The sequence below is a fragment of the Henckelia pumila genome, chromosome 2 (assembly GCF_033568475.1).
Source record: "Henckelia pumila isolate YLH828 chromosome 2, ASM3356847v2, whole genome shotgun sequence".
Taxonomy (NCBI): domain Eukaryota; kingdom Viridiplantae; phylum Streptophyta; class Magnoliopsida; order Lamiales; family Gesneriaceae; genus Henckelia; species Henckelia pumila.
In genome coordinates this window covers 11,828,404-11,847,605 of record NC_133121.1, presented here as the reverse complement: position 1 = coordinate 11,847,605, position 19,202 = coordinate 11,828,404, and the positions used below count along the sequence as shown (strand labels likewise).

At 34.8% G+C, this 19,202-nt stretch overlaps 2 protein-coding genes across 3 annotated transcripts; one reads left to right on the top strand and one right to left on the bottom strand.

Moving 5' to 3' along the window:
* The first annotated feature begins 505 nt into the window (after nt 1-505).
* On the top strand, nt 506-7,190 carry LOC140881684 (mitogen-activated protein kinase homolog MMK2). 2 transcript variants are annotated; one of them, XR_012150030.1, is made up of 7 exons: nt 506-913; nt 1,452-1,581; nt 5,036-5,173; nt 5,596-5,928; nt 6,150-6,333; nt 6,677-6,947; nt 7,030-7,190. XR_012150030.1 is itself a non-coding variant. In XM_073287181.1 (6 exons), the coding sequence occupies exons 1-6, from the start codon at nt 747-749 to the stop codon at nt 6,847-6,849; spliced, it is 1,125 nt and encodes a 374-aa protein (XP_073143282.1). In that variant the 5' UTR covers nt 506-746; the 3' UTR covers nt 6,850-7,013. The 2 variants fall into 2 exon arrangements, 1 of the variants encoding a protein (XP_073143282.1); XM_073287181.1 differs by lacking the exon at nt 7,030-7,190 and having other exon boundaries at nt 6,677-7,013.
* On the bottom strand, nt 7,150-9,085 carry LOC140881685 (large ribosomal subunit protein uL5c). The gene is made up of 3 exons (XM_073287182.1): nt 8,780-9,085; nt 8,374-8,574; nt 7,150-7,720 (listed from the first exon to the last, which is right to left on the bottom strand). Exons 1-3 carry the CDS (start codon nt 9,014-9,016, stop codon nt 7,373-7,375), a joined length of 786 nt encoding a protein of 261 aa, XP_073143283.1. The 5' UTR covers nt 9,017-9,085; the 3' UTR covers nt 7,150-7,372.
* Between the last annotated feature and the right edge of the window lie 10,117 nt (nt 9,086-19,202).

Below are 19,202 nucleotides of genomic sequence, written 5' to 3'. Positions count from 1 at the left end.
ATAAAAAATAAATAAAAAATGATAGTTAATATAATATTTGATTTGATTGATAAATTATAGTTTATATAAAAATGATAAATTATCATTTTGACCTTTTAACAATAAATAAAATATGAATAATATTATTTATAAGAAAAAATATAGTAATTTAAATTCAATAATTTGATTTATGTAAGATAAATAATTAATGATTTGATTGATGTAAAATAAATAATTAATAGATAAATAAATAATATGACGAGAATAACGCGAAATTTGATAAGATAAGTTATATATTGATTAATAATATAGACTATCAAACGGAAAAGTAATATTATCATCATCATTTTAACTTTCATTATATATTTAGATTTACTTTAAAAACAAAGACTATATAATATTGATATGTATTTGATATCTATAGTCAACCTTTACCCGAAGCCAAGTGTATGGTTGAAGATTCATAGAACCAACCTACCAGTACCATCCTCAATCGCAAATGAGTCAATTAATTTCACGAGTAATCTCGAGTCATTCCAGTTCAAAAGTTCACACGCCAACACCACTTTCTTTACCCAAAATTATAAAGAAATCCAAATAAAGTTGTATTTCACCACCGAATAACACGGCCCAGAGGCAAAGAGATGTAAGAGGATCACATTCTGCTTTCACAGACACCGACACTGCAGCCAAAGAAGCCAACAACTTGATCAAAGATTCAATCTTTGAACCTGGGTTTTTGATCTTGCGTGTTATTTTCTCTCTCTATGGAGTCTAGTTCTGGTGCTGGTGATCACGGTGGGCATAATATCAAAGGGGTGCCAACTCATGGTGGAAGATATGTCCAGTACAATGTGCATGGGAATCTCTTTGAAGTTTCCCGCAAGTATGTTCCGATCAGGCCCGTGGGTCGTGGGGCTTATGGCATTGTTTGGTAAGAATCAAGAAAATCTGTTGTTTTTTCTCTTAATCTCGAGTTAATCTGTTGTGCTTTGTATGTTTTAGTTTTCTGAAATACATTGACTTGGCGTTGACGATTGGAATAAATTTTGATTCCAAGAGTTTGTATGGTCGTAGGTTTGATTTGCTTACAGATCTTCATGATACTGAATTTGGGAATTTTGAAAAATTGTTTCTTTTACTCAGGATACTGAATTTGGGAAATTTGAGTTATTTCTTATTTTTCTCCTTCTCGGTGTTTGCTAATGTACGGGTAAAAAAAGGCTACTTGAACATCTTCCGGTGCATCCAGGAGGTGAAGAAAATCTGATTTTATTATCATTGTTGCTTTCAATTGAATATTTTTGAATAAAATCTCTTAAGTATTTTTGGTCACTTGTGTTTGTGGGGGTGGTTTCAAGCACCGGTTAGCATGTCATAACATGTGATGTGTTGCAATTGCTATCTGTTTTACTTCTATTTCTCATTCGTTATTAGCACGAAGGAAAATGTGATATTTAATCATGATTCAGTGCTGCTGTGAACTCCGAGACACGCGAAGAGGTGGCTATTAAGAAGATTGGCAATGCATTTGACAACAGAATTGATGCTAAAAGGACTCTTCGTGAAATTAAGCTTCTTGGTCATATGGATCATGACAATGTAATTTTCCTGCCAGCCTATAGAATTATATCTTGATAGAGCGTTTTATCTTGGCTGGGTCTTAGCAGTGCTTCCTTTCTCTTGAATGAACTTATAAATGTTTTACTTGGTTTTGTTGCTTTGTAAATATTTCAATAACTCGTTTTACTCACCTGTTGTGCAAATTTCCCTGGAATTTAGTGGACAGGAAAATTTTAAAATGTGATTTGTTCTTAATAGGTAAAAAAGCATGTTGCCTACATAAGTAATACACAGAACCATTTCCCTAATTAAAATAAGTAAAATCCCATCAATGAAGCAAGATAATTATTAGATCTGGTGATGCATACTAATGGAATATCATAAAGGATAACCAAAATTAATATTGAACCCCAATCAATAACTTTTTTATTTTGATTGCCAACAAGACCCTCCAATTTGGTGAATATTCTCAGCTTTCAAGTTCAAAGATCAAAACCAGGTTTTCGAAGAGCCTTGATGAGAACATGTGCTTCAAATATTTTGTAGAAATGTAGGAGAGTGCAATAGTCCCATTTCTATCTTGGTCTTAATGATGCTTTTGTTGATCTTCACGTGCTTGATGTGATCATGCTGAATTGGCTTGTGAGGTACATTGACTGGATTGGTTATCGCTCAACTACCTCATACATCCTGATACCAGTAGGCAGTAAGTTTCAAGTCTGCCACATATCCGAATGAGTTCACTTGTACTTTGGGCTATTGATATGTACTTGGTGTCGACAATATTTCGTGCAACCACATAGTGCTTTTGGCTTCTCCAAGTCATTGAATCTTCTGGACTTGTGGGGCAATAGTTGACTTACCATCTTCAACTTCTCCTACCAAATCTACCTCTAAGAAACCAACCACATCTCTAGCTCCAATTTTTTAAACAAGAAACCACACCAACATATCATTTATAATCTCAGAATTTGATTTTCCACATCTATATGCCTCTTTGTAGGGGCATGCATAAATTGGCAGAAATCAATTTTCCTATCAACCGGTGATAGCATTCATTCCAATTGGGACCTTCCTCAGCTATCTCTTGCTCCCAATGCTGTTCTAATAGCATACAAGCTAGTTTGCATCCAAGCTTCCCATGTCTCCTTAAGTAAGTTGAGTGTTCATTTTTGTGAGATAGAAACTCCCTCACGTGGATGGATTTGATAGATTTGAATTTCAAAAGGTTAACAATGACTTCAGTTGAGTTTTTCTTTAGATTACCAAACTCCGATATGGTCGCGTGTGACTACCATTTCATCTAGACATACAATTAACTTTGACTGCTCACCAGATTCACAGTGTTTATAATTGATAGGCCAAGTGCAAGATTTTGTCATATGATCAGATCCTCCGGTGTCCCAATCCATGCATTGTTGGGCCTTTACAAATAGAAGTGGAAAAATACTTTAGTGAATTATCGAGGCTGGAGAACTTGACTACCGAACTCCTTAACCTTGGATAGATGGGTCATCAGTTTCTGGGAACCTCCATAGACGCTTGAGCACTAGCACAATTTGTCATTCCTATCCTGTTTTCATTTTTTATTTTCTAATATTTGACTTCGTAGCTTCAAAATCTGAGCTCTTAACCATCGATTTCCCAACTTTTATCTATTGTGTGATTTGACTTCTTACATCATTCACACCATAATTATGTATATTTCTCTGTTTGAGACTTGGAATTGTTGTTTTCACATCGGGTGTAGCTGAAGCAGACCCCTTTGTTGTAACTCCATTGCCATGTTTTGTGAAGGTAATGGCAGTACTTCCTAGTTTCCTCATGCTGGTTTTGGAAAATACAATTTTCAACTTGGGCAGAAGTTTTGTACCAAGCATACGCCCTCCAACCGCATCATGTTCATATTGAAACCTTGTCGAAAATTGAATATTCGATGTCACTCCAATATTTTGTTGTACATTATCCCGTTTCAGGGTGTCTCCATGTGATTTTATGGAATAAATCTATTTCTTTCCATAACTCCAGTGGAGAAGTAAAATACTTGGTGGAAATTTTGTACCGAGTGTTTCGGAGTATTTGAAGCTGCGAAATGTTCTCAAAATCTGAGATAAGCACCCATATTTCTTTTTCCCTTTGATAAAACAAATACAGACATCCCATATTGTGCTCCATAGAATTCATCAACCGAGACATTACAATAGAATTCTCTACCTCCCAGGCAAGGTTCATTGATCCCGGTGGTGGTGCTGCAATTATTCCACGAAATAACCCCTTTTACTGAAGGGTGGACAAGAGCCAAATATGAAAAAAATTTCAAGGCTCAAATTCGAAGTCGAATAATAGTATTCAATCTCGAGCTTGAATAATAATATTTTTAGCTTAAATTAAAGCTCGAGTCGATTTCGGTTCGCATGGTAGTTATTTAATGTGTAATCATATTACATTAATAAAATATTATAGTTCGTGAGCAACTCATACTACATGATTTGAGCTCGAGTTCCGGTAGAAGAAAAGTTCGAACATATTTGAGTTCAGCTTGAACACAATTATTTCGAATATGAAACACAAATCTTTTGTCTTGGCTCAATTCGTTTACATCCTAATCTTACCTCTGCCCTCAAACACTCGTGGAACTGACTGGTACAACTCCTATATTTGTTATCATTCAGTTTGTGCATTGGAGATTGAATCGAGGTTGTACTTGGATGGATGGATTTGAGAATATGGATTTTAAATCCATTGATTTAAAATTCCTCAACTTGCTTGGATAAATAAAAATCAAGTGGATTTCAAATCCTCTCCATATCAAATTATGTACTTTCAATATTGATTGTAATACACTGAAAATGAGTGTTATTTGAAACCCATCATTCAAATCCTTCCATTGATCCAAGCGCAATCTGAGAGGAATATTTGTGGATGCATTAGAACTCAATATTGTTCTAGTTACCATTAAATTCTCCGGTGGAGATTATGGATCTGGTAGCCTAGAACATAGAAAGATAGAAATGTGGCTTTCTTTGTTCCTTTCTTTTTCTTTTTGTTTCAGATAAAAACACCTACCATTTATACACAAGAGTACAAACAACCAATTCCCTTACTTAGAAATTAAAATCACAAGAACTAATGAATTGGTTTATTGACCTGCTCTATTTTTGTTGCTAATAATCACACAATCAAAGATTGTTTTTTTTTTAAAAAAAAAAAATCTCCAACAGTTGTTGAACAAATAAAATCAGGAACTCCTTAATGATGAATTTGGAAATCATGGAGAGTTGTAGGATGTGTATAAATATATCCAGAGTCATTTATTTTTCACTTCAAAGTGCAAGAATCAACACTAATTTGGAACAATAATGATAAGGAGGCATTGTCTTCTCAAAACAGTGTCCTGTTAATGCCTGTTTGCATTTTCTGTGGCCTTGAATATTTGAAAGAATCTTCAGTTAAACAATTGTCTTATTTTTGATTTTGCGTTCTACTTAAACAGGTTATTGCACTTAAAGATATCATACGACCACCACAAAAGGAGAACTTCAATGATGTCTACATAATTTATGAACTAATGGACACTGATCTTCATCAAATTATCCGCTCCAACCAGCAATTGGCTGACGATCACTGTCGGGTTAGGCCATGTTTTCTTATGGCATACAGAATTTCGTTTTCGGGTGTCATAGTGATAGATCATTATGAACACACCATTTCTCTACGTCATAACGATTTCTTTGAATAGCCATTTTTCTTGAATAGCAAATTTTGATTTGATTTGATTTGATTTTTTTTTTTTAAATTTAGAATCTCCTTACGAGTTACTTTTACATTACTGAGCGTGATCTTCTACTTCGCATGTATCTTTTCTTCTTTGATCATTTCAATAAATAGAAGAGAAAGGCATCACTGTAGAAACTAATATGAGGATCTACTAGCTTCATTGCGAAAGAAAATTTAGTTGGTGTGCTTATAGAGGTTATATTTAAATTCACTTTTAATTGAATTTAACATCCATACAATGCGTAAGATTTCATAGTTTTTCATCCAAATTTGCAGTACTTTCTCTACCAAATTATGCGAGGACTCAAATATGTTCACTCGGCGAGTGTGTTGCACCGTGATCTGAAACCAAGTAATTTGCTCCTCAATGCCAACTGTGATTTGAAAATTGGAGATTTTGGGCTTGCAAGGACGACATCTGAAACCGATTTTATGACGGAGTATGTTGTTACTCGCTGGTACCGCGCACCAGAACTGCTTCTAAATTGTTCGGAATACACTGCAGCGATTGATATATGGTCTGTAGGTTGCATACTTGGTGAAATCATGACAAGACAGCCTCTTTTTCCTGGCAAAGATTATGTACATCAGTTGAAACTTATCACAGAGGTATTTTCTTATGAAAAAATGATACCTGATGTACATATCAAATTTTTTTGACTTATTCGAATTTCATCTTAAGCATTCCGGTTTTCTTGACAACTTTAATCTATAAAAACAAACTGAATTGGTTTCTTCTTGTTCTTGTTCATCTGTTTTTTGTAATGTATTAACAAACTGATGTAGTTTCTTCTTGCTTTTGCTCTTTATGTTTTTCGGAATCGCAATAGCTCATTGGCTCTCCCGATGATGCTAGTCTTGGATTTCTTAGGAGTGACAATGCCAGAAGATACGTGAGACAGCTCCCGCAATACCCGAGGCAACAATTTTCTGCTAGATTTCGTAACACTTCTCCGGGGGCTCTGGATTTATTAGAAAAAATGCTAGTTTTCGACCCAAGCAGACGTATTACAGGTATATAAGCCTTTCAAAGAAGGTTTTTTTTTGGTAAATAGTGATCTAAAGTTACATTTGCCACCTTTAGCTAAACCCTGTGCAAATTGTTTTAATTTTGTGGAATTGAACCATGATTTTGGATCCTAATACTTGAACTATGTAAATCCTTGATCTCTATCAAGGCGACTTTGAGTCATCTGAAAGGTGGATGATGTATGCCAATCATGAAACTTCCATGTCACTTTACTTCAACAACCTCATCTGAACGATTTTTTATATTGAAAGGCAGAAACTTCAAAGTTTAGCAACAATTTTAGTTCAACTTTGGTGGCTTTACGTGTTATTGGTATTCTACTCGCAGTTGATGAGGCACTCTGTCACCCTTACTTGGCACCTCTCCACGATATCAACGAGGAGCCCATTTGCCCTAGGCCTTTTGTTTTCGACTTTGAGCAGCCGTCTTTCACTGAAGAGAACATCAAGGAACTCATTTGGAGAGAGTCTGTGAAATTCAATCCCGACCCAACTCATTGAGGGATGGGATTATGCAGTGTAGCCCGTCTCTTGATTACTTTAGACATATGTAGAAATCTACTTTGGACCCCCAATGGAAATGAGAAATAATTTTAGTGGTGAGATACGTTTGTTACTGTTGTATGACAATTAGTGTGTTATTAAGATTCAAGAATTATGGTTTCCTTGTTATCTTTGCAGTGAACGTTGTACAAAGAGCTGTATTACACGTGTCTACTGTCCAGAAGCATCTGTTGCCATAAATTGGTGTCACTTGTAATTTTCATTATTTTTGCGTGATAAACTCAAGATTTCTTCTCATTGATCGTGCTCACTTAATACATATACTGTTTTATGTTTCACATCTAGTGAAAGTTCCCAGTTTTCAGATGCTCAAATCAAGAAATCTTAACATTGTTAAAGAAAGAAAAAATTCAAGAATCAACTAATTACCCAAGTACACAAGATTAGCCAGTATATGAGCAGCTTTCATCATACAATAATGCCAGAGAACGCCATGGAATGAAGGGTACATGAGCTCAGTTCATTTCTTGGTTCTCTGTTTTGTTTTTGTTTTCGTGTCGAAATGATGAGACTTGAGCTTCTTCTTTCGCACCTCAGTAGATGGCCCGCTACCTTCTCTAAATGGCATACCCATTAAAGCCAGTAACCTGTATGCTTCTTTATCCGTCTCAGCCGTGGTTGAGATACAAACATCCATCCCCCTTGGCTTACCAAGCACATCATAACTTATCTCTGGGAACACACTCTGTTCACGAAAGCCCACGCTGTAGTTGCCATTTCCATCAAAGCTATTGGAGTTCACCCCTTGAAAATCTCGCGTGCGAGGAAGCCCCAGATTGATGAGCCGATCAAGAAATGAGTACATTACCTGATAAACAGAAGAGGCATAGTAATTAGCATAAAGAGGACAAGAGGAAATGAATTTGATTGCAGATGCACGTAAGTTTGTGTTAATATGATACTTGAGGAGACTTCCCCAGTGGATGCCCAACTATCAAACAATCATATTGCGATGTGCATCAGCATTAGTATCCAGAGTACAGCAAAAAGTCGGTTTCACTTTATACAAAATTATATCCACAAAGAAGCCAATTAGTTAAATATTTTTTAGTATATAATCCGTTTAGTCTGAGTAATACAAAAAGTCAAGAATTCTTATCCCTAAATCAGAAGTTTAGTAAGTTGTTCTTATTTTATGTACCATCGTTTCTACTTTCCTTTTAAAAATGATGCATTATATCTACAATTGTCTGGGACAAGAAATTCAACATCAATAAATTGCATTTGGATTAATGAATTTGAAGCTAATTATCACCTATTTCCTGTCATATTGTCAGTTCTTATCGCTCTTTCATGCTGTGGATAATGTATGGATAACTTTGTTGTTTAATCTTGGTCTATCAAGATTTTCGATTCTCCATCACTTGTTCACAGAAAAAATGCATAGAATTTGCTGAGAACAAAATTAAAAAAAAAAAAAAAGTAAAAATAAAGCAGCTTTGATAGGTAAAAACGGCTCACAGTTCCCCTTAGAGTGACGGCTATTCCAAGAGGCTGGTTTTCTCTGATCTTAAAGGTGGCAATGGCCTTCTTAGCTCTCGTCTTAATAGGCCTTTGTCCCGTAATAAGTGCCAAATCATTCATCGCTGCTTCCAAACCCTTTGCATTCTGCGCAGCATCTCCAATCCCACAATTCACAACAATTTTCTTGATTTTTGGAACCTACAAAAACACGCAATAAAATCACACAAGATGCCCCTAATTGTTAATCTACCCCAACTGTCCCCTGCTAATCTAATCGCATTCCCAATTCCAAGCAATAATCTCAATTCAAAATCAAAAAAGCCCCATTTACCACACCAAACTCAACTCTATATAACTGAAAATCCGCAGAGCGAAAAAGAAAAAGAAAAAAAAAACAATATACCTGGTGAATGTTGGTGTAATTGAACTCCTCTTTGAGTAAGGGTACGATTCTCTCAAGGTAAGCGGACTTAAGCCGTTGGACTTTCTCGGACTCCGTCTTCTCCACCAGGACCACCGGTGTCATGGCTTTCACGGAGAAGCCACCGCAGCGAGCGGAAGGCAGTCGAGCGGAAGGCGGAGGCAGTTGACCGTGGAACGTGGAGGCGGCGGAGTGTAACAGGGCTGGAGAAAACGCCATTGGAGATGGAGGGAGCTGCTGGTTTGCTCTCTTCGTGGGGTTCACTCGATAAGATGATGGCCCTCTGCCCCCGAATGGGAATGGAATTACATTTACAACCAATCTTCATTTATTTTTAAATTTTAGTTAATTGTTTTAATAAACACATAATTAATTCCCACATGAGAAACATGCTAGACTCACAATATTTATTTTTATAAACATGAACTTGTCCCATTTTGTAAAAATTGAAATTTATTTAGTTCGTTTTTTTAATTACATATTTCAAAATTAAATCAACCGAAAAAAACAAAAAATTATTAAATGAATAATTTATTATATTTATATTATATACTTTATGATATAATTTTAGTGAATGATCATTTTCATTAGTTTATTGTTGTTAATTAAAGTCATTTAAACTTTGAATTTAAAGGTTATAAATGTAAAAATATAACATATTATATTTTACAATATATTTATATCATTAATTAAAATAAGAGAGTTGATATTTACACTTCATTTTTTGTTATTTGCAATTCATTTGTGAATATATTTGTACTTTATCTTACAAATATAGTGGAGTGTAGGTAACACAAAATGGAGTATAAATATCAACTCTTTTAAAATAATTATATCTAAAACCGAATTACCAAACCATTCTGGAGAAAATCAAACTGAACCGAAGGCAAATGGTTCGCATGTCGGATAACATAGTTCTAAAACCGAAAAAAAAAATAAAATCAAACCAAACCAAACGATGAACACCCGTAATTGTCCCGTGAATTCGCATTGTCCTAGATAGCAGTATCTATCTCGATTATATTAATGATTTTTTTAAATTGTAAATAACACTTGATTCTCATTTTGCGAAATTGATTAAATACTTTTCTTTTCTTTTTTTTTTAAAAAAAAATCATTTTAAGAAAATCCATATAAATTAATAATTTTAAGACCACTCAATCATGTGGGTCCCACATGATATACACCAATTAAATCATGCCACATACGCTATGGGGTAATACCCATGGGGTAGGGTCGAATATTTCATATATATATATATATATTAATCGATATATTACTAATGTATTATTTTGTAGAACAGATTTTCAATCTCTCTAATACATAGTAATTAAATAGATATATGACTGGAAGTTTCCGTATTATTTTTTTTAAAAAAAGTTTTTTTTTATCTAGGTGAAATTGGATATGTTCGCAAGTGCAAAACTTAGGAAAAAAAATTAAAATTGGTGAAATTTAAAATATAATTGTGAATGAATTTGAAGATGATACAATATTTTTGTAACTAGTTATGCAAAAAGAAGCGTGTTTGGAGAATAAAGTGGTAGTTCGAAATTCATTGGTTTGCATATATTATCGGAGATTGGAGAAATTTTGACTAGATACTTCGAAAATTCTTTATTTAAATTCAATTGTCTGATTAACAATAGGACATTCATATAGGAAATTATATTTTTTGTTTGGTCTAGTAATTTTTAAAAGTTTGGTTTGTGTACACAAACTTTTTTTTTTTTTTTTTTGTGATTTTGGTCCAATTACTGATGTGAGTCTATGATAGTTTAACACGTCAGCATTTTCCGATGTCATATCATTATTTTCCGATGTCATATCATCATTTTTCGGTGTCATAAGCGGTTGGAACAAAATCAGCGAAAATTAAAATTTAGTATGCCAAAACCAAAGTTTGAAAGTTAAAGAACTAAAACTAAAAAATAGAATAGTTAGTAGACCAAAACAATTATTTTCCCCATCCATATTTATAGGACAAATTATAATCGAAAAAGCTTTCCGAATATGAAAATTATATAAATATTAGTTCAAATATGTTGTATCGAAGAATGCTTGAAAATTTATATTATAGGATTAATAAACATAAAAATACAAACGACAAAATATGTAAAAAAAAAAAATACATGAAATGAAATTTATAAAACTTACAGAATATTTTTTTAAAAATAAATTCTTATAATAAAATATGATTCATGAACAAAAATTAACATTTTAAAAATCTCCAAAAATATTTATAAACATTGAGGATAATTGTGGAATATGATAAGTCTTTTAAATGTAAAAATGTCAAATTATAATGATACACCATTTACAAAAATGCAGAAGAAGAATAAAAAATTAATCTTGCTTCTAACACAGTTATGTGAAGCATGAACTTGATAAAATTCTTAATTTGTTCCAAAAAAGGTTTTAAAAAAAACCCTTTGTGACTAGGGATGGCAATGGACCCGTCCCGGGCAGGTTAAAACCTATACGTATGTAATATAATATATTAAATATATAGTGGATATATTTATATAAAATATACTCCCTTCGTCCCAATTATATTGTCCATGTTTTCTTTTTTATTTGTCCCAAATATATAGTCATATACCATATTTAGTAATATTTTTTTACACTTCTTTACTAATATACCCCTGTTAACTACACTTTGAAAATTGTGCAATCATTTTTAATACATTAAATAGGGATAAAATAGGGAATTTATATAAAATTTGCTTTCCCAATACATTTTTCTTAATCTGTGTGAAAATCCAAAGAAGACATTATATATGGGACGGAGGGAGTATAATTAAATATGCACTTACATATATTATATATATTTCATTTAATATATATGCATGTATGTATATATAAAAAATAATAATTCAATTAATAAATTTAAATTTAAATCTAAGCGGGTGGACGTGTCAAACCGGATTTTAATGCGGAGGGGGTCCCAAAAAAGGCGGGACGGGTCTGGGTTCGGGTCCAATTTATACCCGGCGGGATGGGTCCTGGATATGGTAAAAGTCGCCCCGAACCCGCTCCGTCGCCATTCTTATTTGTGACCTCATGCTATTCTCGGGATCACAAAAGGAAATATTTTGAATTCGAGACAACACCCGAAGAAATTATACCGACAATTTTGACTTAATTTACACATCTCATTATTATTTTATAAAAAATTTAATTACAATTATGAGTAGCATTATATGTTTCTATAATTAGAAATATCAAATACGTCCGATTTTTCTTAAATGATATCTTAGGTTCATGAAGTCTTGTGAACGAAAAACTGGATCCAACTCAAAATAGTTAATTGATTTGAGTCTAAAATATGATTTCAGGGAAGGATAAATCTTGGACAAAAAAATATTAAATTATTAGAACAATCACCATATATCCATCTTAAAGTGGCCACTTAACATGAATCGAATATTAAATGCTAGAGAAACTATCAAAAATATTAATGTAAGTTGATTTGTTTTGGTTTCTTAATTTTATTAGTAGTTAGTTTGGTTTTAGTCCAATAAATTGTATATGATTCTTTTCTTCATTTTCACCGGATCAGTATTGATGTAACGTGAGAGATGTCATATATCCTACGTCAAGCTAGCAGTTTTCACGTACCACGTCAGCACTCTGACGAAAACTATTAAAAGTTTTTTTTGTTTGTTTTATAAAGACACACTTATCGAACTAAGAACAAATTTTGGCTACTTTATCACATTATCAAAAGCCAAAACAGGCCAATTTACATGACGATTTCTGTAAAATTTTTTATGAAAAGTATTTTTTTAATTATTTCTCATATGAAAAAGATGGATCTGATTGAAATAAGTGTGTGGTCCTTGTTGTTTATTGTTAGGATCGGTTGAAAGTCTAGAGAAGGGGGGGGGGGGGGTGAATATACTTTCAAACGAATTTACTAAGAGGAAATGGAACTCGATCGATTTAAGAGTGAGTTCAAAGCTTATCTTAATGTCCAATATAGTTTGGCAAACAAAGTGTGTGCGGAAATATGCCAAGCTATAGATTTAAAACACTTAGGGAATTTCGGTTTAGGGGTAGATATGAAGTTGAGAGGTAAACTGAAATAACACACGAGATTGTTTATGGATGTTCGGAGATTTCAAACACTCCTACGTCACCCCTTCTTCCGACTTGGAAGGTTTTAATTACAAGCAATTTGCACAAATCCAATCTAGTTTAGGACTTAAACACTGCCTAAACGAGAACTCCTAGTATACCACTTTGGTTACAGTCCTAGACTGATCTTGCAATGGAATACAATACAACTCGAAGTCTTTTCAACACAAAGATTGACCCTTCAATGGTCTGAATAATGCTTTGAGTGTTTTGTGCTTTCGAGTTTTCTTGATCAAGTCTTGAGCGTAGGATGCCTTTCTGATTTTCTTGAGAAATAGCAGGGATGTTATCACTTCACTGGTTTGAACTTTGATCAAGATCCTTATTTATACTATTTGGTCTGCAACGATCATATTTTCAAAAGGTTCTTCAGATGGGATTGAAAATATTCCCGTTGGATTTGTCACTATCAGTAACAACTTCTGACGCCGACATTCCCTTAGTATCGCGGCATTATGTTCTGCAGAGATGTCAGAGTACGGACGAGCTTATCCGGAATTACTTGTGAATTCATTGACGGACTCAGTTGGGTGAAGGTTGCTCTGAGAAATTCAGTTTAGTAGGGTAAACTGTTTTCGCATCTGTGATAATCAGTTTAGCATCTGAAGAATTCAGTTTGTCAAGGTAAACTGAATTGAGTTTCTCCAAGGTAGACTGATTCCATAGATGCTAAAGTAGTTTGGCTTTGTTTTGTAAATATCGAAACTAAATTTCCCAACAATTTCCCCCTTTTCGATGTTTATCAAAACATAATCAGTTCGTGATATCAACAAAAATGAGTTTGTCATTGTTATCATTATAGTCTGATATATATTTTTGTCATGATCATCACTGATATCTCAAAAGAACTTTTCCCCCATTTTTGATAAACTGAGAAGTATCAGAGTTCAAAGGAGATACACCAGAGTAGAAAACATAATAGTCTTGAGGTGACAAAGTAAGTTATCGTCGATCAGAAGATGATCTGTGAAATGACGAAGGACGAGATGGTTGATGTGCTGCTGATGTGGAACGTTGTTGAGCTTGAGATTCATATTGCACACGCAAAATATTCTGTGATAGGCTAGCCAAAGAAGTCAGTTGCTGAGTAATACCTTGGAAGTTGGATTGAACTGAAGTGTGAAAGGCTTGAACAAATCCACTCAGGCTGTCAACTTTTGTCTCCAATGATTGATGAGAGTTTTGCAACTGAGACAAGGAGCTTGTTGATTGATTGGAATCTGCTAGGAGCTTATCCAGTAGTGCAAGTTTTTCTTGAAGCTTTCCAAGCTCAACATTCATTGATTGTCTTAAGAAAGAGATGTTGTTGTTGGTGGTTTGTTGGATTTCTTTGAGGCTGGTGACCGTTTTGGACATATCGTAGACTGAGTTCTCAATCTGAGATAGAACTTGAGACCAATCTTCTTCCGCGATGAAAGTTGGAGATGGAAGTCCTTTGTCAGAAGATAGAAGGTGTTCTTTGAGAAAGTCTTGCCTTTGTCCTTTAGGAGGAGATGAAGGAGTAAATGTTAGCATGTCAACCTTTTCTTTGCCCTTGTCTTGGCGAGTTGAGGATTCAGGAGCTGGATGAACAATCAAGGCTAGAGTGTGAGATAAAGTCTCAGTCTCAATAGCTTTGATGGAAGATGATGAATCATTAATAGTTTGTTCTTGTAGAGACGATTCAGTCATTGGTGCTTGCAGCGTCTTGTCCTCAAGATGTATTGGTGAAACGGAAAGGTCATCAGTTGGAATGATTTTAGAGGGTGCTTCCTCTGCAACAGACTCTGTTGGAGCAGATTTATCCTTGTGAGTAGATGAATTGTCCAAGGACTGAGTAGCTTCCTTAGCTTCTGTCATAACTGATTCAATGGGATTTGATAACTTATTTTTCTGAAATATTTGTTGTTCTGAAACTTCCATCTGTATTAAAGAGATTGATTCGTCCGGTTGATCATGAGTTGGAGAAGAATGCGTGTTCATGATCATTTGTTGAGGTTCTTCAAGTTCTTTCTGAAGGAATACTGGAGACATAAGTTCTTCTGCAGTTGGTTTGGAGATCAAGGGAGTTGAGTGATCCTATGCTTCAATATGAGAAATGACTTCATCAACATTCATGAGTTGAAGCTCAGGGAGAACTTTGTCAGAGTTATAAGGGTGTAATTGCTGCTCAATGTTTGGATTTGGAGCCACTGCAGTTTCCTTTTGAAGTTCTTCGAAAGCCTGATTAATGGATTGATTTGAGGAATCAGTTGAAGTGTGACTTTTCTTTTTCTTCCTGTGTCTTGATTTGGATGAGGAGTGAGTTTTGTGTTTCCATTCAAAAGCTTCTGGAATTTCCAATTTTTGATCAGTTTCCCAGAATTTAACTTCTGTTTGTATGTTGATGAGATCAGTCTGCAGTTGAGTGAAAATGGCTCTATCTTCATACGACGTTTGAGCACATGGATCATAATTGCTTTGAAATTCATCAACAATTTCTCCCAACTTCTTTATGCGCAAAGGATCATAGAAGTACTTTCTTCTCATCAAAGCTTCTTGAATATTTGCAGTTTTGACTACTCGTAGCACAATCTCTTCAGTTTTCACAAATTTTGATAGCTCAGCTTTCTTGGTGAAGAATCTTGCTAACGTAGAAATTCTGTATTGATTCCAGGTGTCAAAAATTTCAGCAGTGCGTTTTCCAGCATATTCAAGAACTTCATCCATGGTTAGGTCGATTTGTAATTGAATGGCATTTGAGGGTCGATCAGGGTCTGAAGAAGAGGCCACTTGAGAACCACTTGCAACTAAGTCCAAGCCTGAATGAGTGTATTCAACAATTTGTTTTGAAGACAGACCACCGATTGGTCTTGCTGGAGGAAAAGTTAACATTGAGGAGACAAACTGCAAGGTAGCTTTCTTAGTTTTGACAATGGTGCTCAAATCTTCTGGTGTAGGGATTTCCAGAGATGCTTGAAGACTCTGAAGTGGCTCAATCATCAATGGTTGCTTTTCCTTTGGATCGGTTTTGGATTTGGATTCTTCGACTATTTTGTCAACATGATGAGTAACTTCAGTTGAGGTTAATTCAGTTGACTTAGGAGCTATAGAGATGATCAGTTTGGATGGCGAAGATGCAGCCCGTGTCTGTAAAGTTCTTGTTCTCTTGGTTTGAGGAATTTTAACAACCTCTTCACTGTCAGTTTCATCACTATCATGAATGACGAGATTTCTCTTCTTTTTGATTATTTTCTTGGTAGGGGTCTTCTGTATTCTTGCACTCACTGAGTCAGCTGAGTCTCTAGAATGAAAGCTTGTGAGATATTCATGATTCAGAATTCTGAATTTGTGTAATTGAGTAGACGTTTGAAGAGTAACTTCGAGATTTTCCAGAAGTTGACTGGCTTGGAGAATAAATCCAGAGGATTGCTTGGTAGGTGTCATCATTTGGACGAAGATATTGAAGAGAATGTACTCCAGTTGATCTTTACACCTTTCATTATAGTTGTCATGACTTTAAACTTTCCGACAGTTAGCCTGGCAAAAGATCCTCCTTTGGCCAAAATGCTTTTGGCAACAATATCAACGAGCATTTGAAATTCAGGTTTAAGGTCTCTTTTGAGTCCAGATAAAGAAATTGGTTGACCAGAGCTCGAGAACAGATGCTGCATCTCAGTGATATCAGTGGTTGAAATGATGTTGAAGTCAGTGTTACCTGAAGTAGGTAAACTGAAAGTGCTGGCGAAGAATCCTTCACTGATTTGGACCGTATGACCTCCGAGAGATACCAATAAGATTCCATCATCACCGAGCTTACTCTGGTGATAGAGAGATAGAAGATCGTTTTGATAGATGTTTAAATTCTTGATGTCCAGAAATTTGCGAAGTCCTGATTGCTCTAACGCAGTGCAGACTTTGGAGATTTCTGGTTTGTCCATACCGAGTAGTGATTCAAAATCAACTGCAAGCGCATTTAGAATATGGACTGCAGAGGAAGTAGCCATCGTGAGTTCTTCCTAAAAAAAACGATAGATAAGTTAGTCTGAGGTTTAGGGTTCTTGAATCAATTTAGTAGGAAGTAATAATAATAAAAAAAAACTTGGTCAATACGACGCCAGGATGATGTGGCTTACCGAGGGATATTTAAAATTCAAATTTAATAGTACAGTTAGGCGGGAAATAGTACAAGTATTTTTCCAAAAAGAATAAATAGGGACGAAGGTGATCAGTAGCTATTTGCCATTCCATAGAAAATGAGTGAAAATATCCCTTTGTTTGGTTTTGGTTCAAGTTCATATGAGGCATGTGAAACATGTCGAGTTAACTATTTTGAGGCTGAGAAAAAGAAGATTGAAGAACGAGTTTATGAGAAAGTGATGAAGGTCTGGTTAAAGATTGAAGAGCTCCATATGTACCACCATGCTCAATTTCCTCCGAGAAAATTCGAAGATGCTAAGGAGATAGCTCAACGAGCCATGTACTACATGATATCACTGGATACTTTTGCACCAAGAGACATTTTTAAGGATAAAAATGTTCTTTATATGATGCTTAGTAAAGAGTACATTACATTGGTTCGCATTGCAACTGATGAGCTAAGTGATCCTACTGTTGCGCTTCTACGAGCATGGGTGACAAACTGGAGTTATGAAGTTTTTCTTAAGATGAGGGAGATAAAGAGTGTGTAAATGTAACCTTTTTACTTCCTAAGAATGAATGCAAGTGTTAATTTTACTAGACTGATTTTGTTCATCAACTGATTTTTCTTAAACTAATATCGTATATAAACTGAGTTTTCCTAAACTGTTTTTACCTAAACTGATATAATAAGTAAAGGTAAACTGATCTATTTACAGGCACGAGAAACTATGTTATCAGATAATGATTACACGCAATCAAGTTTCAGATATTTCCTTTGTCATAGACAGTGTCTTATTTCGTGAAAGTTTATACGTAAAAGTCTTTTTATATTCTGAATATTTAAAGTATAATAAATGCGAGGGACTCTTGATATCCAAACTATCATTCTATATAAAGATATAAACAGAAGAGAAAAATTATAGAGAAATGGAAGGCTGGAGAGCTGCTCATGATGATTTTATTGAAGGAAAAGTTGCTTGTCTTCGAGCAAAATTGATACGGATGCAGTTTAGGAGCCCAAAAGCTCTTAATCCTGAGGAGCTTCGACACTTGGAGAAATACAAGCAAGTACTCGGAGTAAACAATCCTGCATATGTCCTCAGTAGGGAGGGCATACGTCTCCTTATTTTGAAGAAGGAGTTAAGGGTAGTGACCCTTCTTCATGGCCTGGAGGAGGTGGAAGATGGCCCGTTGGAGGAGCATTTTCGCCTTCTGAAGATGGCTGTGGAATTTGAAATAAACATTGTAAATCATGTTTGTTGAAATAAAAAAATTTTAATATCTTGACTGCGTTGTTCATTATTTATTTTATTTTGTCGTGAGTTATACATTATGAAAAGAAATTCCCCCTTAAAACATTCATAAGAAGTTTTGAAAGAACAGAACAAAAACAAAAAGAAAATTTTAAGCGCAATGAGGAGGATCCAGTTTAGATCATATTAAAACTATGTTGACAAGTTTCACAAGATGAGTTAATTTTTAATCTAAATTAATAAGTCCTAAGATGTTTCGAAAGTAATAAAACTTAGACTCTGGAAGAGGTTTTGTGAAAATGTCCGCTGTCTGTTGTTCTGTAAAAATATATTCCAGTCGAATATTCTTCTTCAGTGCATGATCTCGGATGAAATGATTCCTAACTTCGATATGCTTTGTTCTTGAATGAAGAATGAGATTGTAAGTGATTGCAATTGTGCTTGTGTTATCACAGAAGATTGGAGAGTACTGTTCTTCAATCCCGTAATCTCTCAACTGTTGTTGAACCCAGAGTAGTTGAGCACAGCAACTTCCTGCAGCTAAGTATTCAGCTTCTGTTGTAGATGTAGCAATTGAAGTCTGTTTCTTGCTAAACCATGAAATCAGCCTATCCCCGAGGAATTGACATGATCCACTAGTACTTTTTCGATCCAGTTTACATCCAGCATAATCAGCATTTGAATACCCAACTAAATTGAAGGAGTTGTGCTTATCATACCATAGGCCAACATTTTGAGTTCCCTTTAGATACCTTAGTATCCTTTTTCCAGCTATGAAGTGGGTTTGCTTAGGATTTGATTGAAATCTTGCACATAAGCATACTGCAAAAACAATGTCAGGTCTACTGGCTGTTAAATAGAGCAATGATCCTATTAGACCTCGATACATTGTGGCATCAACTGATATTCCC